The sequence below is a fragment of the Myiozetetes cayanensis genome, unplaced genomic scaffold (assembly GCF_022539395.1).
Source record: "Myiozetetes cayanensis isolate MyiCay16 unplaced genomic scaffold, myiCay2020 scf6-25, whole genome shotgun sequence".
Classification (NCBI taxonomy): domain Eukaryota; kingdom Metazoa; phylum Chordata; class Aves; order Passeriformes; family Tyrannidae; genus Myiozetetes; species Myiozetetes cayanensis.
In genome coordinates, this window is record NW_026087853.1 from 54,959,534 (window position 1) to 54,986,463 (window position 26,930).

General features: G+C 52.5%; 2 protein-coding genes across 7 annotated transcripts; one reads left to right on the top strand and one right to left on the bottom strand.

The window, feature by feature from the left end:
• Positions 1-1,661: 1,661 nt before the first annotated feature.
• On the bottom strand, positions 1,662-19,267 carry CEND1 (cell cycle exit and neuronal differentiation 1). Of its 3 annotated transcripts, none has more exons than XM_050336430.1 (2): positions 19,151-19,267; positions 1,662-9,362 (listed from the first exon to the last, which is right to left on the bottom strand). In XM_050336430.1, exon 2 carries the CDS (start codon positions 9,186-9,188, stop codon positions 8,796-8,798), a length of 393 nt encoding a protein of 130 aa, XP_050192387.1. In that variant the 5' UTR covers positions 9,189-9,362; positions 19,151-19,267; the 3' UTR covers positions 1,662-8,795. The 3 variants fall into 3 exon arrangements, with proteins under 3 accessions (XP_050192387.1, XP_050192389.1, XP_050192388.1); XM_050336432.1 differs by lacking the exon at positions 19,151-19,267 and adding an exon at positions 19,022-19,137; XM_050336431.1 differs by lacking the exon at positions 19,151-19,267 and adding an exon at positions 17,597-17,684.
• On the top strand, positions 18,932-26,930 carry LOC126650978 (NACHT, LRR and PYD domains-containing protein 12-like). Of its 4 annotated transcripts, none has more exons than XM_050336403.1 (8): positions 18,932-19,030; positions 21,979-22,143; positions 22,846-24,526; positions 25,064-25,192; positions 25,493-25,663; positions 25,921-26,094; positions 26,189-26,359; positions 26,516-26,930. In XM_050336403.1, the coding sequence occupies exons 2-8, from the start codon at positions 22,098-22,100 to the stop codon at positions 26,715-26,717; spliced, it is 2,574 nt and encodes an 857-aa protein (XP_050192360.1). In that variant the 5' UTR covers positions 18,932-19,030; positions 21,979-22,097; the 3' UTR covers positions 26,718-26,930. The 4 variants fall into 4 exon arrangements, with proteins under 4 accessions (XP_050192360.1, XP_050192363.1, XP_050192362.1 ...); XM_050336406.1 differs by having other exon boundaries at positions 26,189-26,371; positions 26,516-26,648; XM_050336405.1 differs by lacking the exon at positions 25,493-25,663.

The following is a 26,930-nucleotide window of genomic DNA, read 5'->3' on the forward strand; positions in this document are numbered from 1 at the left end:
TTTGTTTATTTGAAAGGGCCTAATTTCTAGCCTGGTTTCCTAAAGGAAATGTAGCTCATGCCATCTTGTCCATCTCTTCAGTCACCTGTCTGTCTCCTTTTCTCTCCAAAAGCGTGCTCTGAATCCATAGGCTGGTTAACTGTGGAGACACCTGGATAGTCCTCTATCTTTGCTCCAGTTCAGATACCAGAAAATTATTTAAAAACAAACAAACACCAACAAAACAAAACCCAACCAAACAAAACCAAAAATCAACCGAAACCAAACCCAAAGCAATTTTTCCACTGTTCAGTTTAGCTGTTGTGCAGGGGACTCGGGGACTTGGGGATACTCCAGCAGCCTAAGCCTTTATGGCACTAAGCATCACATCTATGCTGTTATTCCCTGCTTGTGAATCCAGTGCTTTTTAAATAAATACAAAAACCAGTGCTGTCTCAACCCCTGCTCTATCAGCTCTTCCCATCCTCCCTAGACTGCACAAAATACAAAGTATTAGAGGACTTGACAGTGATTAAGGAGCATGAGAGTGCTCAGGGAGATTTAAGTGCACAGTGATATCTTAATACTCCATCTCCCACTGCTCAGCAGGAGCCAGTGCCTGGGGTTTGCCGGAGAAACATTTTGCAAAAGGTCTTCTCTGGAAGGAGATGGGACACAGAACGTGTGGATGGGAGATAAGGCCCCCACCCATTCCAGCCTCTCAGCTTCACCATTCCCACTCAGAAAACAGGGATTTATTTGCTGTCCTGTTCTTATGACTATGAAGGCAACCTAAAACTTTAGTTCTCAGCTGTGTTTCTGCATCAAAAAAACTCAGATAGTTATGCTTTTGCAAGTGAAAGCTGCCCCTTTTTCCTAACCCCATGGAATTCACAGGATTTTTCTTCCCGGTTCTTGACAAATTAATTTCCAAAAGTCCACAGACTTCTGCAGGGCCCCTGTTAGGAGCTGGTGTAATGTGACATCAACTCTTTGCAGTGACACGTGCTACCAAAATCCTCCTGCCCTACCACAGCGTGAAGGGAATTGATGTGCAGGGACCCCTGCACAGATATCAGTCACGTGCTCAGGAGATTGTTTATTTTTAAGGAAAAGTGTTCTCAGGTCATCCTAGAAACAAACCCAAGGAAATCAGCCTAATTTGTCAGGGAAGAAGTCAGAAAAAGAACTGGAGACCAGCCTGTGGGACAGGGAATCCCTGGGATCAGAAAGGTTTCCTCAGTGGCTCTGGGTAAATGCTTAATTCTATTTAGTTCCAATGTGGCAATAACAATAATCATCCTCTCCTTGCTTTCCTTGGGCAGGCTGGAGTTTACTTGGGGCAGGAACTGCCTTTTCTCACAGTTCTCACTGGAATCACTAATCCTAGAAAATACTGAGCTTCCAGGAAACATGGACATGGAATCCTGGAATGGTTTGGGTTGGAAGGGACCTTAAAGATCATCCAGTGCCACTCCTTGCTGTGGGCAGGGACACCTTCCACTAGCCCAAGTTGCTCCTGGCCCCTCCAACCTGGCCTTGGACACTGCCAGGGATGGGGCAGCCACAGCTGCTCTGGACAGCTTTCCGTGAGTGAGGAGGGAGAGGGAGCGCAGGCATTTTCACTCGCACCCCCACGGACACAAAGATGCTCGCAGGAGGAATTATACAATATCTCTGTGTGTGTGTATATATCTCTATATATAGTTTATTTCTCACAATCCTGGTAAGAGTTACAGGTGTATTTGGGAATCATTTACAGTTTCACAGCATATGGAGTGACCATACAGCTTGTGACGTGAGTAACATACAGTGTGTAGAGAGCACACGTTTCCGACCCATCCACCCACCACTCACACAATGGGTTTCCAAAGCTAATACTAGATTCAGCTACGGAGAAAGCCTGGAAAATGTTAGGGTACAGCGTTGGGTGTCACACAACACTGTCAGTCACAATGGGACAAGCTAAACTACTTTAAATTTTCAATCTAGTATTTCTAGTCTACCTGCATTATTGCATTTATACGCTTTTTTTGTTTTTAAAGTCAAAGTAAATAGAATACTATATGGGAAAGGAAAAAATTCTTGACTATTTTAGGATTTGAGCTGCAGCCCATACAAAGTGTCCATAGAAGCATAGACAAGATTATAAATTCAACAAGGTATAAATTAGCTGGATAGCTTTGTGTGTAGGTAGGTGTCCATTTCCCTCCAGGAAATGTGTCCAGCAGCATATTGTTTCCGAGAGCAAAAAAAACCCAAACCTGTATGTTGAACACAGGTAAATACGTGTAAGTGACAAGCAGGTCTGTTTGCACAGGGAAGAAACCAAGGTGTCACTCGGAAAATTCCTGTCACTTGGAAAACACATTCAGGAGCTGACTCAAACCCCACCAAAGTCCTCAGAAAGATGCCTGAGGCTTCCAAAGGAGCAGCAGGCATTTCCCTGCTCTCAGCGTTTGAGCTCTCAATCTGACTTCCAAGGGCTTTGGATCAGTCCCTGGAGAAGTAACAGAATCCAAACAAACCAAAAGCAAAGAAAAAAAATCCCCTGTAATCTGACCTTCAAGTTACCTTCCTACAGTTTTTCTGCACAAATTTATAAGCAACCTGCACCTACCACTGGCAGAGAGTTGGTTTCCTGGGGAGTTGCAATTGCAGCTTTTAAAGGCTTCAATTGAAATGGTCCTGGGGTAAGGCACCAGGCTGCTCAAAACTTAGTCAAGCCAAATTATTCCCCTGTTGGTTTGTTTGTTTGTTTGTTGTTTTTTTACATGACAACATTGTGTGGCACCCTTGTTCTCATCAATCTGCCCCAGACACTTGGCTGCTTGAAGCTGTTGAGGCAAAACCAGGGATATGATGCAGGACTTAACTGTTGCAAAGGTGATAAAAAAGATTCCTCTTGTCCTCGTGGGAGCTTTGGTACTGCAGCATCATCACTCAGACAGTAATAACCTGTAGATTCATGCTTGGGATGCTGCACAGGGGCTGAGAACTGGAAAAATAATGGAATTGCTTGTCAATTTCAAGCTGGGAGCAACCGGGAGAGAAACAGGAACAACAGGCTCCAAAGCTCATGTAACCCAAGTGATGTTTTCCAGCAGAAAGAAAAATAATCTATTTAATTTGAAGAGCATCAAAGAGCTGGGAGCACAAGTCCCAAAGTACTGCTGTTGAAAGGAGCGAGCATAGCTGTAGCACAAGGCAGATCCAAAGTCATTTGGAAATCCAATGGCTCTGATCTCTCACGGGACTTTGAGGCTTTGGCCATGAGCTTATTATGGTTAATTGAGGGAACTGTGAATTTTCAAGGCCCAGCAGTCCCACAGTGCTGCATCACACGGTACCACCCGAGCAGCCCATTCAAACAGGAAATTCCTCATGGTTTCTGTGTCCTCAACCCTGGCACACCACCTGATCCTTCCAGGCCAGCAGAAATGCAGCTCCTTGGCTTCAGAATCTCTCCTCCCCACATAGTTTTGGTGCTCCAGAGGACTGAAGGAGCACCGGCTTCAGCTGAGTGCAGCGTTATGTTCACACCGAGTCAGCACCTCCCAAGCAGCCAGGACACCTCACAGCTGACTGACAGCTCAGGACAGGGAAGGGACCTTCCTGTGGGTTTGTCATCCAGTGCCAATCCTGGGGCAGACTGACACCCTCACAGACCAGGGCAGACAAAAGCTTCACACATTCCCTGCTGTGCCGAGCACCGTCTGTCTGTTTTGGGGAGCACCCAAAATCTGCCTCATCATGAAAATGATGTGAGGCTCTTGCCTACCCCTATAGATTTCTCCCAGCTTTGTGGTGAAGAGAATGAGACCACAGCAAGATGCTACACAGGTCAGGAAGGGAATCAGCTTTGCCAGGAATAAAAGAAGTGAATAGGTTATAAAAGTTAACATGTCCTCACCAAACCTGTTAGGACGATTAAATAGTGCTTTTTCTCTCCTCACTTTTCTGCTCTGTTCTTTGCACACTCTCAGAGTCTTCACTGACTTGAAGCTTTCCAAGGAGCTGACTGAAATTCCAAGAATTTCACCTTTCAAATCCATTTTTTCATTGTCTTCCCTTTTTTGGTTCGTTTCTCAAAGCATCCTTTTCCTCTCCAATCTTCAACACTGTTATTTTCAACCAGTTCGAAGAATAGTTAAAAGGCTGTTGAATTCCAAACCCCCATAGCATTTCCAGGAAAAGCAGGGAATGTTTTAAGGCAGAAATCACGTCTCACTAGCTCCAGGGGTTTGGATTGCACTGTTGTTATTGATGTCAGTATAATCAGGGCTGTGAGCACGGCTGCCTCAGAGAAGACTTTCCTTATACTCAGCTCCAGGGCTAAGGAATGCTTGTGTCAATTTTTTAAAGAAAAGTGTAACCGATAGGATTTTATGATGACCTGCAATCAATATCCCTGGTGCCAACAAGACCTCAAAGGCCAGAGCATATTGAAAACAATGGAAAAACTCCCCTTGTTTTCAGTGTTCTATGGAACATCCCCTAAACTTTAATCCAGCAGAGACACGAACCCATGTCTAATTTATAACCCAACCCAAGGGAACTAAGAAGTGCTTCAGGGCAAGTGCCTGTTCAGTGCTTTGAGCGAGCCCCAGGTGAACAGGACCTGCAGGAATGTGTTCTTACCCTCCCAAAAATGCTGCTGCATTATCCTTTGGCTGCCACATTTGTTTGCATCCCACTGCAGCACTGTTGGGAGGAACAGGATTTATCCACAGGCTATTAAATCAGTAGGAAGAGGAAGCAGAAGCGTAATCCATTTCATCTCTCTTAAAAGAGAAGCAGCAAAAACCTTCTAGTGAGTTGTCCGAGGGAGCATCATGACATCTTTGCATTCAACTAAAACTTAGGGTTCCTTAAAAATAGACTGAGATCGGGTTGCATTCATTAAATCTGTAGTTTTAGTGATAAGCTAAAAGGCCTGAAACCAATTTTGCAAATTTATAATTTATCAACTTGACCGAAAGAGTAAACTAGCAATCTAGATCTCTCCAAACTCCAAGAACAGAACCTGATTAGTTGTAAGCGTTAATTCACTCTCCCCATGGAGATGGCACTGGGAGGACTTCATACCACGAACACCACACGGAAAAGAACAGCAAGCAAATAACGGCGTGTGCTCAGTACGAGAAGAGACAACTATTTATTTAGCGCAGCGAGTTCAGTCAGTTCAGCCTCCTGCTTCCACAAGTTCGGGGCTGGGAGAGGGGAATTCGCCCTCTCAGTTCTCGCTGGACATGTTTGGCTCGAAAGGAAAGCACTGCACAGCCTGGCACATTAAGGCAGGACAGGAGGTGTTTGCAAGTCAGGGCTGAGGTGTGTTGTGGCATCTACACTGGATCTACCTGACTCAACACTAGACCCACACTTCAAAAAGCGCCACAGAACAGTCTGGTAGAGTCTAAAGGTGCCTTGTTTTGAAGCAAAGAGCCCACACGACTATCCAGGGAGGGGAACAGGGATTTGGAGCTTCTAGGACAGCAGGCACACCGGACATTCAGCAGTTCACTAGCCAGACATTCTTTGCACTGAGGAGAAACCAGGACTGAAAAGGAATTCAGGTACTGCATGACATGGTGGGAATGGCACAGAAAAGACACCACAGACACTTTGTGTGAATGCAGGGAATGAAGGAAGGGGCGTTTCCAGCTCAGCTTCTCTCCCCCTCCCCAGGCTGCAATAATACAACACATATGTATGTACACACACATGTGCAGGATATTCTTGAAGGTAGGGTGCTGTATTTACACACACACACACACACACACACAAACAGATAGGTGTTTTCCAAACTGAACTGCCAAAGAGGTGGGAATCTGAACAGTAGACTCTTAAGTGATCACAGGACATGGAAAATCCCTTGGGAACAGGACATACCATGTTCAAAAATCCCTTACAAACAGGCAAAAATCCCTTACAGGATGTACAGGGCAGGTTCAAAGAGTGACAAACCCAGCTGAGGAGCTGCAGCCCCATCACCACCTCTGTGGTGCGTTTCTGGATGAAATTAGTGGCCTTGCATCCAAGTGCTCTAAGGGCAGGCAGGGTGTGCAGGCAGAGAAATGCTTAAGGCCCATGGTTGGCTGAGAACTGTTTTTTCCCCTCTTCTGTTGGCAAAGGTTAAGTCAAGGAAATAAAAACACTTTAGAAAGTAAAACTGGAGACTCAAATGAAGCAAGTGTTTCATTTTCCTCCCCCTGATCTCTCAGTGCTGGTCAGGGCAGAACAGACAGAGGCTGTGTCTAATGTCACACACTGCTGAAAATAATCCTAGGCCAGGGCTGAGAGGGAGGGAAAGGACAGGAAAGGTAGAAATATCTCTTGAAAACAGAAGTCACTGTCTGAAAATCACCACTCTGCTTGGCAAAACCCAAGCAGGGGGGACTGTGGTGTGGAATGGGGTCTCTCCCCAGGGTGGAAAAGGGTGTGCCTGGAGCAATTCCAGGATCTGGGCACATCCCGTTCTCACTGTGTCCTCTGCCAAAGCCGTGCTGCAGTCACTGCAAGGGAGCTGAGCAGGGGCTGCTTCCGAGCTTCACTCTCTCCCATCTCTGCTTTCCAAACACCTTTCCTATTCCTTTGCCATCAATTGCCCTCTCCTCTCCCCCCCTCCAACTCAGAAATTACCTCTGGACATCTGCAAAACAGGATGAGGGGAAATAAGATCTCTAGAGAAAAGTGGTTTTACAGAAGTCCCACAATGGACCCTTCTGCTTCAAACCATTCCCCTGGCTGGCAGTGACACACTGTCACCAGGAGATACATCCCCAGTGCATGCCAAGAGTGCTTTAGGCTACCAGGATTTCGCCTGGAGCTGCAGCCCTCCTTCCCAAAGCCCCTGTGAACCCAACATGCCCACCCCTGTCTCTGTACTGGTACAGGTGGAGGTAGGCACCGACCTTCAGCTGCATCTTGGTCATCAGAAGGCAGCATCTGATGTTCCCAGAGGCCATGCACCTTTGGGAATATTTTATGAGCCTTGGGAAAGAGAGAGTGACAAAGCTCACCACAGGAAAGGTTAGGCTGCACCACCAGACCTTTGGTTGGGGAAGACGTGCATTCAGCAGATCAAATTTGGAGGGAAATAAGACAGACATGAGCCAAGAGAAGAATTTCCAGATCAGGTTATACACTCCAACCATCCTAATTCAGTGACTGTACCAGAGGCAGACACTGCACAGGCAGCACCTGTGGACCTTTCTCTGGCCCTGCACCCCTTGAGTTCATACATCCAGCTCAGTTAAAGGTGTCTGACAGGTTCTGGAACTGAACTCACTTCTCTTTGCCGCACCTCTTACTGATCATTGCCCTAACCCTTGCCCACAGGCTGCGGCTGCTGCCGAGCTCCAGATCTCACAGTTCTGACCCCATCTAATCTCTGACTCATTTAAAAGCAAAATGTAAGGTCTTTTTATAAGACTCTGTTTTGCAGCAGCCAAGAGAAGCCTAATGGACACCCAAGGGTGTTAGAAGAGCATTAGCCAAAGCACTTAACACCCTCTCTTCTCCCCCTCCCGAGGTCTGGCTTTAGAGCCAAGGTACTCACCCATGAAACCAGGCTGATCCCGAGGGCTGGGAATTTGTCTCCATCTCCAAAATGTGGACAAGTCACAAATCCCTGCTACTATGACTAGGAGGGAGGTAAGAAATCCCCCCAGGACAGACTTGCCCTTGAACAGGGTTTCCCTGCTATAAAGCAGGTCAGTGTTACTCTCATGGGCTCCCAGGTCCTCTCTGTCCCTAAAACCAACTCATGTCTCCCCTTTTCCTGTCTTCCCATGTACTGAGAGACCACAGCCTTCAGTGGGGAAAAAATCCAGAGAAAGGCCTGATCCAAAGCCCCAAAAAATGAACACAAACAGTCCATTGACCTCGAAGGAGCTTGGGCTGGGGCCACAGCACCCTGCAAAGCCCAGCCTAACTTTAGGAAATACTAGATCCAAAACAAAGTCTCCCTATCCCAAACGCAGCCCATACGGCCCTGGGGAGCCCTGGGAGCCTAAAGGCTGCCTGCCAGCGTGCAAGGAACAGAGCAGGTGGCAGCTGCTGCCAGCCTGGCATCAGCAGGAGACTCAACCGGGTCCCAGCATGGCCCCTCCGGGCATGGTAGCTGGTAGCTCAGAGTAGGGACCCGAGGGGACATCTCAGGCTCAGGCTCAGCGTCCACCTACAGCTGTTTCCTGCAGGGCACTTCCCAGTCGGGTGACTAAAGGTGGCTTGATGAGCAGCAGGTACACAGACACCTATCAGAGATCACACACTGCTGTTTGGTCAGGGAGCTGCCTTCTGCCTGTCATCACCCCAGGAGCGCTGGGTAAATACCACCCAGCGTCAGCCAACTGGGCCCTGGCACTCCCCTCCCATCTTCTTTACCACAATCCAACTTCAAACCAAACCAAACAGAAACCAAAACACAAAGTGGGGACTCCAGATGGGACGTAGAACACTTTGGACTTGAAAACAGGGGACTGCAAGAGAGGTGGGGGGGTGTCTCCCAGGGAGAACAGCGAGGGAGGGGAGGGGACACCGTCATTTACACCGAGGAGAAGCTGTAACCTATACACAGTGGTATAAGCCAAGATATATTACATGAAAGAACACACTGAGTGCATGGAGTTACCCACACTGGGTCAAACTGGCACAGTTGTCTTGAACAAGACCCTTGCAGTTGGTGTTTGTTGTTGACCTATCTAGCTCGCTCTCTATATATATAGCTATGTATAGAATTTCTCTGCATGCATTTGTCTCAAAAGGAGCTGTACAGCTGGGCTGGGTTTCTCATCCCCACCCCGTCTCGGTCTTCATTTTTTCCGGGCTAGGATCGCCACTCCCACAATCACAGCCAGCGCAGCCACCGCCACCCCTCCGACGATGATCAAGGGCTTCATGTTGTCGAAGAAGCTGCCCGGTGACTCCTCGGAGCTGTTTCCCTTGTGGTCAGAGTCAGGGGACTGGCCGGCGGCCTCGTGCGTCTCCGTGCCGGCGGGGCTGGGTTTCAGGTTGCTGTGGTTGTTCACGACGGCAGCATCGCCACCCGCCTTCTTGGTGGCAGCAGCAGGAGCGGGCGGCTCCTTGGGGACCTCCTTCTTGTCTGCATTCGTGGCAGGCCCAGGGTTGGGCTTCTCCGGCTTTGCGGAGCTGGCGGTCTTGGCGTCGGGTTTGTTTCCACTTCGGACATTGCCTTTGGAATCCATCCTGCGAGTGCTGTGGGCAGTGAGTGGATGCCACGAGCTCAGGGCTGTCCCAGCTCCTCTCCTTTGCCCGGCTGCCAGAGGAAGCAGAGGAGCCAGCCGAGCTCAAGTCCTCGGAGCAGTTGTCTTGGGATGATTCTCACGCTGGCACTGTCCTACCTGGACATCATACGGCACCTGGAAGAGGAAGCAGAGCAATGAGAGCTGAGTGACAGGACAGAGCAAACCAGTGCTGTTCTGCCTGGAGGCAGTGCAGGAAAGGACGGAAAACTGGAAAACTCTTGGCTCTTTCTTTCGGAACTGTGAGCTGCATTCAAAGCATTTACTACAGACTCTGCATCTGCAACAATCACATAGAATGGCCTGGGTTGGAAGGGACCTCAAAGCCCATCCAGTGTCACCCCCTGCCATGGGCAGGGACACCTTCCACTAGCCCCGGTTGCTCCAAGCCCCGTCCAACCTGGCCTTGGACACTTCCAGGGATGGGGCAGCCACAGCTTCTCTGGGCAACCTGTGCCAGGGCCTGCCCAGCCTCACAGGGAAGAATTTCTCCCTAGTACCAAACTAGAACATTAAACAAGTCGGACTGACTGTCATCTACGGCTGCCATGACCAGGCAAATCGAGACAAGCCCATCCTGCCTGTGTATGTGATGCCATTTGTCAGCCATGAGAAACTCACATCCAACCAAATAAATCTTACTTTGCATTTGTTTACCCTTACCATTCCTTTGGGGTAAGGAGAGTGACAAACGCTGAGGTGGATAGGGAGAGGGAACCCCAGAGCAAGAGGCCTTTCCTTTTACCCCTTGCTCCGAGGGGGAGCGTGCCCTCCCCCTGGCCCCCCCACCCTGCGGCACCTCATGGCCCTCCAGAGGGTCCACCGGCACCGTCAGCCAGGCAGGAGAAATGCAGGCAGAGAGAATTTTATTGTTCTGGTAAAAGCTTAAGTACTTTTCAGGTGGATTACAATGTGACCAGTAGGAGTTCAGGAGCTATTACAAACTAAGCAATTACAAGAAAAGGTTAACAACCAATAGGTGAGTTTCCAGTTATCTCTTAGACATTCCAAAGACACAGTGAGAGATTTTGGGAACAAAAAGGGTTACACAAAGAGTTACAATCACCATTTTAGAAGCATGTTCACTTCAACAACATTACAAACTTCTGCATTCTTTTATATACTGCAACAGGAGAGAGCACTTTGTTCCATGGGAAAATGGATCCATAGCTCCTCCCTGTTCATGTCTCACCCTCCATGCTTCCTTTTGCAGCACTATCCCAAGTTAAATTTGGGAAGCGGGCTTCAAGGGGTTGCAGAACCACCACAAAAACTTCCCCCCACAAACGTCCTGGGGTGGGGGGAGTGATGGAGGAGAGGACACGGCACTGGGCAGTGCAGCACCACGTCAGCTCCGAGCTGGGAAATGACAGTGAGCAGAGGCAGTGGTGGGATCTGAGCCGCCAGCTGCCCTGCCTCCCACTGACATCCAGGGCTGCCAGGAGCCTGCGGGGAGCCTTCTGCCTGCTAAGGGAAATCGGAGCTTATTACCTGTCTGGACTGAGAGTGGAGAGGCTCCTCTAAAACCTCAACAAATAGAGATCCCTTCCACAGCGGCTCAGAGTGCACATCTCTCCTCTAATGACAGCAAGGAGCTCCCAAGGTTGCAGCAATGGTCTGTGCTGCTGACTCTTCCAGAAAATAGGCTGACAAATGTGGTAGTTTCATGTCCATCTAGGCAGGAACGCTGTCCTGCAGGAAACCTGCCCACAAAAATGCCAGGTTTGGGTCTAGAGCAAAGCTGGGCAACACCTTATGGCTCAGCATGAGATGGAAACAGTCCCCTCTCCTGCTCTCCCTTGTAAGCCATTGCTCAGTGGCCACCAGCTACTCCAGTGCCAGTTACTGAGGGAACCGCTGTACCAAAATCACAGAATTCCATGGCTCTCATTGAATATCCTAAATTAGAGGGCACCCACAAGGATTTTAAAGTTCAGTCCCTCACACTGCACTAGGCCTGGTGACCATAAAAACCCCACAGTCTCACTGACTGCAGCTGGACAATCCCTGAGTTTGTGATATTAATATCGATATCAAACCATTTTGGAAAGCCCAAACTCCACTACCCTCCCCTCACACATCACTGAAGGTGTATCAGACACTTGGGCATCTTGTACCACACAAATACCATCCCAGATGCTCACTGAGCTTCAGACCTTCTCTGTGGCTTGGGGTTTGGGAGGTAAACATATTCCTGGCCAAGTGCACGAATGTTTTCCCCTCACTGCTCATTCTGTAATATTTCTATAGGTATCACCTGCCTCACCTTTTTCTACTGCTTCCAGAGAGCACTCCCACTGCTCTGTCAGTACAAATCCTACATGGACCCAGGGCTGAGGCTGCACACAGTCACTCACAAGGACTCTGCTCCTCTGGTTTGGGATGAATTCAGCCTCATTTTCCACCCAGGACAAAGAGGACACAAATAAATAGTAAGTGGAGCCCATGACTAAAGCGGGCTCAGAGGTTGAAGTAGGAAGAGTCAGATTGATCATGGCATAAATATTAAATTCCCTGCTTAGTTGCTTTGGTACAGTTAGCTGGGCTACTCACACACTGATATCCGTGTGGTTACAGTACATGGACCAAGCACTGAAGTTCTGCTCTTTCCCTAGGAAAGCCACGTGCAGCCTGTGGAAAGGGGGTAAATCACAGAGAAGGCAAACTCACATTTTGCTGAGAAATGGGGACCCTGCACAGCCCCAGTACCCCACAGTTCATCCACGGCCCTCACTGACCCGATCTGCAGATTCCTGGGAGCAGGAGAGCTGGTTTTGCTTGAAGCCCATGCTGGGCCACGGAGCCTCATCCTGCTGCCATGCCCTGCACTGCCACAAACAGAATTTCTTGATTCTAAGTGAATTTCCATCTAAAAACAATGCAAACCCCTCACACAGCTCAGAAAAGGTTTTAAAAGATGTAGAAACCAAAGTAAACCAAAAATCAATACCTCCAGTTCTTAAGTGCCCACATAAAAGGGCTTTTGTCTGTGATTTTCCATCACTGGAATTAGCCACAGGATTGCCCAGCACCTCTCCAGACCCTTTGGCCTGACTCCTCCTGCTCCTCAGGACACTGGGGACTCTCAACAGCACACCCTCTTGCATCACAGTACTTAACCCTCTCTTTGTGCTGTTAAGTACTTCCCAGACTCCCTGCCTTGGGAATCATCTCCACTCTCCACTCCTGTATGTCCATGGGTACAACCATGTGCTGGTCTTTAAGCACTTCTGTCTCTCACCCCAGACTGAAAAGAAAGGTGTTTTCCTCATATCCAAAACCTAAACCTGCACATGAGGGTTTCCCCTCCCATCCCTTTGTCTCTTCTTCCCTCCTTCCATCACACAAAGTTTTGTCTCTAATGACACATTTCTCTACCTTTGCTTTCATCTTTGTAGCTCCTCACATCTATTTATTCCTCCCTTCTCCTCATCAGCTGCTGTCTCTGCCTGGCTACCCATTCCTCCCCCCTTCCAGCTCTGTCTTTGCCTCCTACACAGGCAGCAGCACTTGGGAATAAGGTTTTGTGGGAGACAGGATTCATTTCGTTCCTTTCCCCCTCCCCATGCCATTTCTGTTTAACAATCAGTGCCCTTTCAGGGAGGTTTTCATTGCCAGCAGCTAACCAGCTCTTTCTCAGGCTGGGAAGAGGGAGCAGGCATAATAAAACCAGAAATAAAGGAGAAAAAGGGAAAAAGAAAAGCCTTCCAAATTCTCGCTGCTGCCGGAACCGGCACACAAACACCGCGGCTCTCCCGGGATGCTCCCGGTTGTTGCAGCTCTCAAGGTCAGTGCAGTCGGACTCACCCAGCGCAACAAGCTGCCCTCAGCCTGAGCAACAGGCCACTGGAGAACAGCTTTTCCTTGGCTCCCTGAAGGGCACCTTTTCTGCCTCAATTCCCAGCAAATTAGCAAACACATCTATTCATCTGTCTCCTGCGTGCGCAGATGAAAGCTGCATCAATCCTGCTCCGAAGGAGCGGATGAGTCATTGCCAAGCTGTGCCACAGCACTGCTCCATCAGGATGGCCTCTTCCCTCTGCAGGGACCAGCCCCATCCCATCCCCAGATCCTCTCATCTTCCCCTCCTGCTTCAGTCTGGAAGGAAAAGTCAGTCACTTTGCAAGACCAAGCAGCTGCTCCGGGGTGTGGTGCGAGGCAGGAAGCTCATCCATAGGGCTTTTTCTTCTTTTATGAAAAGCAGTACATTTCCATCAGGTCTGCCACACTGAGACTGTCAGCCAGGAAGGATTCAACCTACACAGTGGGGTTATGTATCAGGATTTATCCCGCACCAAAGGCCCACCCCTGCACTCCAGGTGCCCTGCCGTTGAAACCATCCATCTCAGAAATAGCTACTGATGATGTCTGAGCTGGAGCAATGCTGTGCAGACAGAGCCAGAGATGGCAGGAAAGACTAAGATTATACCCTAATCTCCTCTTGCCTTCTTTGCCATTCCTACATGTCTGGAAAAAAGGCACTCATTAACTTGTGCACGCAGCAGACAGACCTCTGCTCTCCGTAAGGGAACACCAATTGGCACCAAAGGTGGCTGAGTTTCTCCAGCGCAGTGGAGGGAGCTGCTTTCCCAGCGCTCTCCCCATCCTGCTCTCCTCCACCTTCTTGTCTAACCCCTAAGGAGTGCAGTTTGGACCACCCTGTCCTTTGGGAAGCATCCTCAGGGGTCTGTGCCTGCTCCCTCTGCCACGTGTGGAGTGATCTGTCAGGGCCGGAAGGGTTTGTGTCCAGTTCCCTGCCCCTTCCCAGCCTCCTCCTGCAAGTGAGCAGCACATTTTGTTTCCCAGCACTTCAACTCCCCAGTTCCAATGGGGGAAAAATAGCATTTCTCCCCTTTTCTCAGCTGCTGGGGGAACAAACACATTAAAGGCAGGGAGATGCCAGGCAGGCACCCGAGAGAAGCGATGGCAGAGTAGTGACTAAGCCTTTCCCATCCCCGAGAAGTGCTGTGAAGACAGATGAGGTAATGCACCGCCTCTTGATATTACCATAAATATTAAAGCAGCTTTACATAAGGAGCTTGTGTTCGCTCAGCTGCCGTGAGCAGCTCCCCAAGGAGGATTTTAGCTCCCTTCCAGCCCTATTTCAGGCCCCCCCTCCTGACGCAACGCACAGCAAATGTGATAAAACACAACGCAAGCACCACGCCAGCCGAGTCACTTGTCACAGATGCTCTTAAACAGCCCCAGTGCAGCAGGAACAGGCTGTGCAGGAGCCCGCTGTGCTTCCCAGCCCTCCCAAACCCAACCCTCAGAGACAGCAGCACCAAGTCACAGCAAACACCATTGACCCACTTCACTCTGATGAGATATTTATGAATCCTTTTCCCAATCTGCTGTTTGCTACTCCCCACATCACCCCCCGCGGCCCTGGATTAAACATTTCCCTCTCAAACAAGCCCTTTGAATCTTGATGTGGAGAGTGTCAGATGCTGGAAGTATTTTAACTGTGGCAGCAGCCTCAAATTGCTGCCATGGGGGGAGTTTTGCCAGCAAAGCCTCGGCTGCGGCATTCTGCGGCTGCTCCGAGTCCCAGCACGTTCACCACTGGTCCAGTTGGGGCTGGCAGTGACCAAAAACCAGCATCCACCACCCCCACAGCCCCCAGAGCACGGTCAGGACCCTGCTCTCCTCTCTCCCACTGTCACCAAGCTGTGTCAGCTCTCCCAGCCCGGGTGATTGGGTTATCCCTGGTGCCAAGGTGAGATGTGGGAACAGCTACCAACTGCACAGAGGTGACTGTAACACCGGTGCTGGTTGACCCTCTGGAGGCTGCCCAGCCACACTGCCCACACAGGTGACACAGCATTTCAGACTCATTTCAGACCAGGAAGAGCCCAGAGAAAGGACATTTATGGTCTCTTTCCACACCATGACCTCTGCAGATGACAAGCTCTTGAGCCAACAGTCATCCTGTCCCCAGAGGTCTCCTGGGATGGACATGGCAGACATTTTAGACATTTTACTCTCCGAGAGACGAGAGACGGAGGAGGCATTGCTGACACACCACATTCCTGCCAGGGAGGGGATAAGCTTTTGTTCTTTTTGGCTTTTTTAACCCCAAACTCAGCTCAAACCTGCCCTGGTAAGACATCCTACCTGTACACAGCCATGTACACAGCAAAACCAAGGCATTACCAAAACAGCCGTGGGAAACAGAAGTTTTGTCTCCACCACGTGCTCGGACTGACATCCGCAGGGGTGGGCACTGAGTTACACCCGGCACGGCCCTGACCCGCTGTCAGGGGAGGAATCACACCCAGCAAGGCTGTACAACTGCCTGCTCACCCGCTCCAGTGCCACCAGCCCCCCCAGCACAGCTGCACTCTCAGACACATCTTATAGAAAAACAGTCCCTAGAATTTGAGAGAATGTGAAAATACTTTGCTGAGACTGGGTTGGAAATACCCTGCTGCAAAGCCTGGCTCCTCAGGGCCCTAACACAGTCCATGTGTCCCAAGAAGAGGGTTCAGAGCACCTCACTTTGCTGTGCTGGCCCAGCTTTAATCCTGGGTTTGATCCCCCTTCAGACACAGAACTAAATGCTGTTTCCCTCTTTATAGTTCTGGGGTTTTGTAGCAGAACAAAATGGTAGATTTTAGCCTTCAGTAGGTCTGAACCCTCTCCCTGGCAGGACTGAGCACCCCTCACCCCAAGACAGAAATTCAGGGAACAAAGGAAAGGATTGTCAGGCAGAAGGACTTTTTTTCCATGGTGGGTTGTTTGTCAGGACACTGTATCAAAGCACTGGCCTGGTTTCAATGGGGAACAGTTCAGGAGATGCAGTGCAAGATGCGCAGCAGTAACAGGAATTAACCCATGAGTGTGACACCGCACAGGGATCTGGGTGCATCCTGCCCCCTACCCTGGGCACCTCCTCCTGTCTTGACTTCTCCAAGGACACTCATTTCATTTTTTTAATGCTTTTCCAGCCCTTCCAGAGCCAAAAATTCAATGCCAGGGACTCTGTGGCACGGGGGACAAGTTCCTGCACTGAGAGGTGGCACAGCCCTTCCTAGGGGAGGTCTGGGACCTCCCGTGACACCAGAAGGCAGATCACCAGAGCCCCAAAGACCAGGAGAAGACAGCCCAGGAGCCTCCTGCTATTGAAAAGGTAACGATCACCCCTCCAAGCACAGCCCTATCCCTTGGCATCGGCGACTCTCCCTCCTCCAGCCCCTGCAGGTCTGCACCGTGTTGGCTCTGCTCAACCATGCAGAGGGAGGTTACACCCCCAAAATACTCCCGGGGAATAGAGAAAAGATTCCCCACATCCATCCTAACACCCTGGCTGGGGCCATGGGCCAGGCCTCGGGTCTCTGCTCAGCTCTGTGTCTGTGGTGCCAGCTCAGGGATGACATGACAGGGGCAGCAAATGTTCCCTGCTTCTTGGATAAGGATGGGCATCCATTCCTTCCCACCACAAAGCACTGCTCCTTACCCCAAGCCTGCCAGCACTTGGGAAAAGCCTTTGGCAAGAAGGCAGATGCTTCCAAATTGGGGTGCTGCTCCCTAAGCAGCCACAGGCCAGTTCCCAGCTGCATAAGGTTGGTTTCCTTTCTGACAGATCTTGCTTCTAAGGCCTCTTCCTGTGGCCAGTATCCCAAATTCAGTACTCTCAAGCAAAAAAAAGGATGAGGCATATATGTGACACAGTAAAATAACCCCAACCACTGCAGGAAGCAGCAGAAAATTTATCATCACTCCCCAGTTTATGGGCACCCATCCCTTCTACCTGATGCAGGATCACACCAGACTTTCATAGCATCGCCCTCTTTGCAGCTCAGCAAAAAGATTTTGGAGGCGACTCCATACGTGCAGAGCAGGGTCTGGAATCTGGCAGCCCCTGGATCTGCAGGCATCAGCCTGGAAACTGTTGCTCTGCAGCTGAAACATAAGAAGCCACTGCAGGCAGACGAGGGGCCAGTTCCACACGAGGCAGTGACCTTCCAGGCAGGCTCCTGGCATGCTCTGGGGTAAAACCCACCCTTTCCCTTGTGCAGCAAAACCAGAGCGCTCTCATTCCCCACAGAAAGCTGGGAAGGATCTGGGAAGGATGACCAAAGCTCCTCCAGCATAGAAATGCCTGCCCAGAGAGCTCCATCCCTCCCTCTGCCCTGTCTGCCTGTCCCTACACCCAATCCAGGATGGGGAGATTGTGCCAGGGCGCTCTCCAGCCCCCAGCAGAGGGGATGGATGCAGAGGGATGAGTATCCAAATGCAGGGGAAATCTGGGATTTCTTCCCCCATCCTTCCGCAATATCACGGGGTTAGAGGCTGGTGTTGAGCACTGTGGCTGAGAAAGGACAGATGAAGAACGCTGAAGGTCAAACCTGTGAAGGTCAGACTTTTGGAGGTCAGGCTGAGATGGAGCAGAGAGCTTAATCCAGCGGAGTCCATCCTCCCTCTCCTGACGGCATCCTGCCCAAGCCCCACCCAGGAAAACGGGGCTGTGCCGGGGGGAGGGAGGGGGGCGGCCGCAGGGGGGGCTTCCTCCTCTTGTCCCAATACCCAAGTTTTTCCAAGCTGACCTCGATTCAATTTTAAAAATCCTCTTCCTTCCCTTCCCCAGAAGCCACTGGGTAGGCAGAGGAGTAAACAGGAGCAAATCAACAAGTCCCTGCAAACACAGGGATGCACATGGGTGCGCAGAGAGCAGGGACATCAGACTGAAAAGCCTAACACGTTCCCAAAGCGTTCCCTCCCTGGAAGCACGCACCGTGACTCAGGAGCCCTGGGCTGGTATCCTCCTCCCTCCCACCTCTTCGGTACAATATTCTCCCTTAAAATAAGCACTTACTGGCTCTGTCTTTTTCGGGTTTGGGGGTTTTTTTTTGGAGGGGTGGGGGGAACAGATTTGCCTTTGTGAGCTCCTTTCAGCACAAGCCGGGGGTCATATCAAAGGATACCCCCCTCCTTGATATCAAAGCCCCCTGCCTAACGAAACAACCTCCTTTCTTTGAAAAGGTGCAGGCTGATCCAAGCTGCTGGCTGTTCCTGGGCATGCTTTCCTCCTGCCTCAGGACTGACAGGATTAAAGAAGAGTCATGAAATCCAGGCAGAGCAAAGGGCAAACAAATCCCACCAGCCACGCAGATGGGAGGGAAAAAAAAGAAAAAAACCAAACCAACAACAAACAAACAAAACACACACACACACAAAACATCAAAAAAACCCCAACCAAACAAAACAAAACCAAAAAAACAAAACACCACAGCTGAGGAAACCGCTCCAAACGTTCCAGGGAGGTGTCCCAGCTTTGCTGCCAAGGCTGGAGCGCTCTAGCCGGGGATGCTGCCTGCCCTCCTCCCTCCCAGCAGCCCTGTTTCCGGCACATGGCCGGCTCCTTCCCCGGCCGCAGAGCCCTCCTGCCTGCGGAGCGCTGCTGCCGCACCCGGGCCTTCTCCTTCCCCGGGCCGGAGCCCGGCGGGGGCAGCGCGGCTGGGACGGCACGGCCGGCGGAGGCAGCAGGTAGGGCAGGCGGGAAGCGGCGGGCAGGAGGCGGGCAGGAGGCGCCCATGCGTTTGCAGAAACGCCTTCTCTGGCTGCCTGACCTTCAGGGAGCAGAACACGGGAGCTGAGGACACGGCAAGGGAGCCGCTCGGGGCCAGCCATCCTCACCCAGGCTCCTTGTTTTGGGTTCAAAAGGCTCTTTTTGCCTCTGACAGGGACAGCTGGACGGGCACCCGCTTCAGAGCCGGCCGGCATGGCAGCCCCCGACCTCCATCCCCGGCGGCTGCGAGGAGCTGGGCACTCACCTTGAGCAGGTAGCTCCGTGTCTCTGTTCCGCTTTGTCACCCTGTGCAGGACATCTGCACGTCCCTCTGCCGAGGGCCGGGACCCCCGGCCCCTCCACCCCGCACCCCCGGCCCAGCACCGTCCCGTACCTCTGTCCTCCGGCTGGACCAGTCGCACCTTGGGAGCTGGCTCTGCGCAGAGAGGAGGGAGGCAGGCAGAGGGGGGGGAAACTTGGGAGTTTCCCACAATGCACCTCTGCAGACTGCATGAAGATGGAGAGCAGGGAGGGGGGGAGAGAGCGCTCCAATCCGGAGGGAAGGGCTGGGATCCGGGGAGGGGGGGCAGGATGCCAAGGGGGGCCGCAGGGTGGTTAAGGCAGCCCAGCTGCATCTCCATATCCCCTGTCGTTTGGGGCTGAGCTGGCTCAGCAGTTCAGGGCTGTCCCTGCAGTGTTGACTCCTCTGCCTGCTCCGCTTGTTTCTCCTCCAAATCCTGCCTGGGTTTGCAGCAATTACAGGGAACAGGGCAACAAAGTGGGGGGGACATACTGGAGAGGAAAAATGGGAGGGGAGCAACCTGATAAATTGGGATGCCTGTGTGTAGACCACAGGAAAAAGGCCAGAATAAGGGATTTCCAAGTGAGATGATCCCCAGCAGGGAATTCAGGAATGGCAAACTGTACTGCTAAGGAGAAGCTCTGCTTTGTGGAGGGAGGACACTGAAATGCTGCACCTTGGGGTAGTTTTGTGCCAGCTCTGCTTCCCTTCTCCCCAGACTCCCCCTTGCCCCAGTGTGCTGGAGTTTTCCCTCCCTTTCCAAACTCTCACAAGGTCTGGGAGAGGCTGCAGGCAGCCCAAGGCCAGACTGGAGCTGGGCACACAGCCCGGTCCCGCTGCGGAGCACTGTCATGCAGCCAGGCACTGCCAGGCACAGCCTCCTCCTCCTTCTCATCCACACCAGCTAAAAGCAAAGAACCCTCCCTGTTACAGCCTCACCCCTCCAGCCAGGCACAGGTCTCAAAATCCCATCACTGGGTCACATCCTGCTTTCATCCCAAACCACAGTAGGTTCAGGGATTGTCTAGAACTCTTTTTAGCCCTTATTTCACAGCAAATCAGGCTGTGTGCTACTTGCCCATCTTCATCAGTTGCTTGGGACCCACTGACAACCTTCATGTAATTTTGGACAAAGAATTGATATTTTAAGAAGATTACACCCAGAAATCCTTGAGAAACAACTTTGTCAGCTCAGCTGCCTTCAGAATAACTCACGTCAGCTCTCACTGAGGTGCTCACTGAGTTTCCTCTCTTCCATGAAGGGCAGCCAAGCACCAGCTCAACCATGCACATGATCAGTACAGAAGGGCCGAAACTCCGGAGAAAATTTGTACCTTGACCCTCTGTGGCTCTGCCAAACTGCCCACCAGTTGCATGTCAGGTACATGCCATGCCCAGAAATACTCAGGCTGCTTAGATCCCACTGTAAAGGAAAATTCTGCCCGCCTTTGAAGTGAACTGCAGAACAAGGAGCCGGATGCAAGAACCCAAATCTCCCAGGAAAGGCTGTGCTTCCAGGGGCTGGTTTCGGATGCAGCTACCCATACTCCCATGGAGCAGGGATGAGCAAGGTTACCTGCTGTAGTCCTTGGCTCCAGGAGCCGGCTGGGCCCAGACAGGCTGGCACGAACAGGATTAGCTGTGGCTGATGATGATGTTCCCTCTCTTCCCTGTCTGGTCCCGCACCCAGCAGTGCCAGCACTCCCTGCTCTTTTAGGGACTTTTACCAGGCACAACCAGGACCTTTCCATGGCTGCAAACAGCTGCTTCCCATTCCTAACACCTCCCAAATTTGCTGATCTACTGGCAGCAGCAGAGAGGGACTGAATTCCTGCAAAGCCGGTGGAAATCCATGATTCACTGCAGGAGAGACCCCCAAACTGCTGCTTCCAGGACTAGTAAAACATTTTTGTCGCTTCTGTATCAGCCAGGAATATCCTCAGCGTGGCAGGAGGAGGGAGGGAGCCTCCTGCAAGTGGAAGTTGCCGGCTCCGTTCCCCAGAGCCTGGATGAGCCGAGGTCAGGGGGTTCTGGCAGCAGTTTCCTTGTGTTCACACATGCTACCTCTGCCTCAGGAGATGAACAGCCCCACGTGATGCTCTCAGAGGCCTCAGACTTGAGTTCACCTTATATTAAAATGCTGAATTTAAAAAATATGTTTTACTGAGGTAGGAAAAAGGGAAGCAAAGGAAATGAGCTGCAAAAACCTCCCCCCCTACCCCTCCCCATGGCAGAGAAGAGAAGGCAGGGAAGCAGCCCCAGAGCTGGGCTGTGCTCCAAAATCCTGTGGCACCAGGCACGGGAAGGACAGACCCCCCCAGAAAGTGGGTCACATCCCCCTTGAACGCGGCACAGGCACAGTGAGAAGCAATCCAGCAATCCAGACTGAGACACAGCAAGGTAAAAATGGCTTTTTCAAGGTCAGAGGGAATAGGAAACCTTCAGAAATGGTGCTACTGGATTTTTCTCCTCCCTCTCAGCTCACACCACATCCCAGCAGGAGTTAGCAGGGATAAGGACAGCCCTGGCTCCTGGGCAGCCCCCCTACAAAACCCACTGGGGGATGTTGGTGGCAGCAGCTTCCTTGGGAAGGAACAGAGCATCATGGAATTGTTCAGGTTGGAAAAGTCCTCTGACATCATGCAGCCCAGCCATTCCCCCAGCGCTACCAAGGCCACCACTAACCTGTGTCCCCAAGTGCCACATCTACATGGCTTTTAAATCCCTCCAGGGATGGGGATGTCACCACTGCCCTGGGCAGCTGTGCCAGGGCTGGACAGCCCTTTTCATGGAGAAATTTTCCCTAATATGCAGTCTAAACTTCCCCTGGCACAACTTGAGACCATTTCCTTTAGAGAGAAACAGTTATTCCTAGAATTATTTGATGTGCCTCTCCTAAAGGAGCCTCTCTCCTTTCCTAGAGCCCCAGTTACAACCCACCCACGACTGGAGAAGGAGGAAAGGGCTACACAGCAGCAAAACCCAGTGGCTGTTCGGGCAGCAGCCATTTCTCCTTGCCTTGAACTCCCGGGAAAGCAGGATGAAGGACGTTTCTCACAGCGGGGTGACTTGCTGCAACAGCCAAGGTGGGTTTACCTGGCAGTAGAAAGTTTTTGCAGTGAAAATCCAAGCCCAGCTACCCATGGGGGGCTATGAATAGCCTGGAATCCCTGAGCAGCCTCCCCACCTGCTGCCATGGGCCTGGGCATTCCCAGTTGGAGCAGTGCTAGTGGACAGTGTCACCACCTCTGTCCTGGCAGCTCATCCTTGCACCGAATTACACGGACTTGTAATTCCTTGATAAACACATTGTTTAAAATCATGGAATCACAGAATGGTTTGGGTTGGAAGTGACTTTAAAGCTCATCCAGTGCACTCAGCACTTCCTGGCAGCCAGGTGGGCAGATCCTTTCCTGCTGGCATGGGGATTAGGGATATCTCTGCAGATCTCCGTGCTTGGAGCCAAGGGCATATCCAGGAGCCCAGGCACAGTGCCTTTGTCCCCAGCAGCACGAGGGGAAGGGGACAGAGGCTGCAGGTGGCCCCAGGCAGTTACATTTGCTCCCAGGTGGATGGAGACAGTTGAAACAGGGGTTGTTGGATCAGGATGTTGAGGGCACCCAGGAGAAGAACCCCTGCAACTCAAAACCTTCACAGTTTGTGTCCTTATTTCCTCTGCCAGACTTAGGGAAGCCCTGAGTGTTGAAATGAGTGTCCGTTGGTGTGTCAGCTGGGCTGGTTGGGAATTCGTCTGGGCTTGGAACTGACTGTTCTCCTCACTGTCACAGAGTACAAGCGGAACTACAGAGAGCACATGGTCCGGGAGTTCCTCCGAGACGGAGAAGGGGACTCCAGCCCCAGGGAGAACCCATCCATCCGCAGCCACTACACCGCCCTGACCATCGCCAGGGAGCCTTGGAGCAGGCAGGGAGCTGAGCATGGAGCTGTGGGATGTGCCAACACCAGCAATGGACCAGCCACCGTCACCGCACAGACGCTGTTCAGACCCGATGAAGACGGGCGAACACCGCGCGTTGTGGTGCTCGTGGGGGCCCTGGGGATGGGGAAGACGACAATAGTCAGGAAGGTGATGGTGGAGTGGGGAGAAGGGACCCTCCACGAGCAGTTTGACTGTGTCTTCTGCATTGACTGTAAAAGCATCGCCCTTCTCAAGGAAGCGAGTGTGGCAGACCTGGTTTCACAGTGCTGCCCTCACCAGCGAGTGCCGGCTGGGAACATCCTGGATGACCAGAAGATCCTGTTCATTTTTGATGCCTTCGAGGCCCTGAGATTTTCCTTGATTCAGCCTGAAGCTGAGCTGAGCTCTGACCCCAGGGAGGTGAAGCCGCTGGAAACCACCCTGATGAGCTTGTTGAAGAGGACTGTTCTCCCAGAAGCTTCTTTGCTCATCACCACGAGGCCAACGGCTCTTCAAAGCCTGAGGCGGTGCCTGGAGGGGGAGTATTACGCAGAGATACTGGGATTTTCAGCAGCCATGAGGGAGGAATATTTCCACAGATATTTTGAGAATACCAACAAAGCTGAGATGGCCTTCAGGTTTGCCAGAGACAATGAGATCCTGTACAGCTTGTGCATCATCCCCATCATGAGCTGGACTGTCTGCACCATCCTTGAACAAGAGCTTTGCAGGAAGAAAAACCTCCTTGAGTGCTCCAAATCCACCACAAGGATGACCATGTCTTACCTCTCCCAGTTACTGAAGCACAGGGACAGGGACAATCCACAGGTCCTCCAGAGGTTCCTTCTCCAGCTTTGCTCCTTGGCTGCTGATGGCATCTGGAAGCACAAGGTCCTCTTTGAGGAGAAGGAGATCAGGGACCATGGCTTGGACCAGCCAGACCTTCTTCCCCTCTTCCTCAATGAGAAAATCTCAAAGGAGAGTGGAGACCACGGGAAGGTCTATGGCTTCAGCCATCTGCACCTCCAGGAGTTTTTTGCAGCAATGTTTTATGTTCTGGAGGACGATGAGGAAACGGTCAGTGACTTGGTGGGGCATGAGAAGGATATAAATAAGTTACTAGAAAGCTACAGTGAGTCCAGGAAGGATTTGAATGTGACAGTGCAGTTCCTCTTTGGTTTAGTCAACCAAAAATCCATAGAGTATGTGGACAAAACCATTGGATGCAGAATTTCACCCCAAGCCAGGGAAGAGCTGCTGAAGTGGCTTCAGGGGAGGCACAGGGGCATCTCTCACCCCGGCCAAGGGCTGAAGATTTCAGAGTTGGACACTTTCCACTTCTTGTTCGAGATGAACGAGAAGAGCTTTGTACAAAGTGCGTTGGGTCATTTCAGTGACCTAGACTTGCAGGACATGAAGTTGACTCTCTACAACCAAATGGCACTTTCCTTCTGCATCCAGCAGTGGGCTGGGCTGGGCTGCATCACCCTCCGGGGATGCTCCTTCCGCTGGCAGGATCCCGGGGTGGAGCTGGATCTGTTGGTGCCTTGGTAAGTCCTGGCTCTCCTTGCTTTAGTGACCCAAAACTGCAAAGCTTTCTCCTCTTCTGCCCCAAAGGCTAGTTTTAAAGGCATTTCAGCTCCTTCCACCCAAGCACCAGCTCGGCCCTTCCCTGGGGGTTTAGTTCCTCAGTGGAAGATTTTTACTTATTCTTGGGGAGCGTAAGGAGTATGTTGGCTCCCCTGTCCACAGCATGTTGTGGGATTGGTGGAGATAGAGCCTCTTGGCTCAACTTCCCAAGCCTGACCAGACCCATCTGTGCGCAGGTGTCGCTCTGGCTTCATATCCCCCTTCTCGCATGCAAAGGGGAGGTCCCTTGGTGCAGAAATGTTAAGTGCACCCTGTGACTTCAGTCACTCCAGGTGGCTCCAGAAGTAACACTTGTGATCCTTCGCACCTCCAAAGCCACTGAGGTCCCACCTGTGAGCTGAAGGCTCTGCTCAGGAGGTTTGTGTGCCAGTGTTGAAGCCAGGAGCTCCTGGCACCAGTGAGGGCTGGGTGTGCCCCACGGCTCTATCCCCCTGCAGCTCTGGAGCGTCGGGAGCTGGAGGACGTCCTGGTGCCATCGCTGAGCTGCGGCAGGAGGAGCTGCACTGCCCCATCCACCTGCTCTGCCGGGCACTGCGGCACCCGGGCAGTGCCCTGCGGGTGCTCCGGTGAGAGACGCGTGCTCGGCGCTGAGCCCAAACCGCGGCTGGGATGGGGGTGTGGATGAGGGCACCCAAACCCAAGGGCAGGGGGTGGGTGGGCGATGCCCTGGGCAGAAGGACAGGAGCCGTCCGGGCACACGGTCAGCCCTCACGGTGCCCCGCTGCTCCCTGGGGACAGCGGCACGCGGCTGGGATGAGGCCGGGCCCCACTGGGCTGTGGGAGGGTGTGGTCCCTCGGGTTGGGTGGGCAGGTGAGCAGCCCGGACTGGTGTGCTCAGCCCGCCCTGCTCTGTGGCTCTCCCGCAGGCTGCAGTGGTGCCGGCTGTCCGAGAGCTGCTGCGCCGAGCTGGCGGCGCTGCTGGCGGAACACCCCAGCCTGGCGCGGCTGGAGCTGGGCGATGGCACGCTGGGCGACCGCGGCGTGCGCCTGCTCTGCCAGGGGCTGCGGGGGCCTGGCTGCCGCCTGCGCGTCCTGCGGTGAGTGGCACCGGCACATGCAGAACCCCCCGGCATCCCACGGGCACCTCCCACAGGCTGGAGTGGAGAGCTGGGGAGGTGCCTTCAAAGAGTCCCTTTGGGGTAGAATTGTCCCTCTATCACCACTCTCCCAGGGCAAAGAGCTCCAAAGCAGTGGCTCCAAAACAGGGTGGGGACTGTCACCGTAGTGGGGTGGCGGTGGGGGCCCCCAGACGGCCTGGTGCCACTGGATGATCTTTTGCACGGGTTCCCACCAGGCTGCGTTATTCCCGGCTCACCAGCACCTGCTGTGAGGACCTCGCTGCCGTGCTGGGCACCAGTCTGTGCCTGGAGGAGCTGGACTTGTCCTTCAGCGAGGGGCTGCGCGATGCCGGGGTGCAGCTGCTGTGCCAGGGGCTCCAGCACCGCGCCTGCCCCCTGCAGACGCTGCGGTAAGGGGCCAACCGGAGCTCCCTCCTTCCCACTTGGAACAGCTCACCGACCAGATGGCCAAACCCCCCCTTCCCTGTTTCCCTGGTCCCGCAGGCTGGGGAGCTGCCGGCTGACGGGCGCCTGCTGCCCAGCCCTGGCTGCACAGCTGCTGGAGAGGCCCCATCTCACCTGCCTGGACCTGAGTGACAACGATCTGGGAGCCGACGGCATCCTGCAGCTATGCCAGCAGCTCCGGCATCCCGCCTGCCCGCTGCGGACCCTGGGGTGAGGGCCCTGGTACGGCCCCTGTCCATGCCCAGCATCCCCATTGCTGGGGGTTGGATGCTGCAGGACAGGGAGGGGGACACCGGCATTCTGGGTGGTTGAACCCCTTCCTCCTAACAAGGTTTAACACCTTCTCCTCTTTTCCTCCATCCCAAGGCTGAGCACAGATGGGTTAAGCCAGGACGTGCTGCAGGAACTGGCCACTCTCCAAGCCCTGAAGCCTGATCTGAAGATCGGGAACCTCCTGGAGCATGACGTGCCAGAGGTGGGGGCCATGGCCCGGCTGCCCTGCCACCGCGGGGTCCTGCCAGGGGGCAGGAAGGCACTTCCCTCCTTCAGGAGAACTCCCCTCCTGTAGGAAAGGTGCTTCCAAAAACCAGAGCCAGTCCCAGCCCAGTTCTTGGTGCTGCCATGTGGGTCTGAGGCTGTGCCACACGTGGGGGCACGGCGAGGACACCCTGCTGCATCTGCAAGGTGTCCAGGTCCTGTCTTCTCCCTTTTCCCCACAGTGTTGGTGGGAGTAACTCTGTGGGTTTGTCAATGCCAAATAAATAAAGACCCTGGAGCCAAA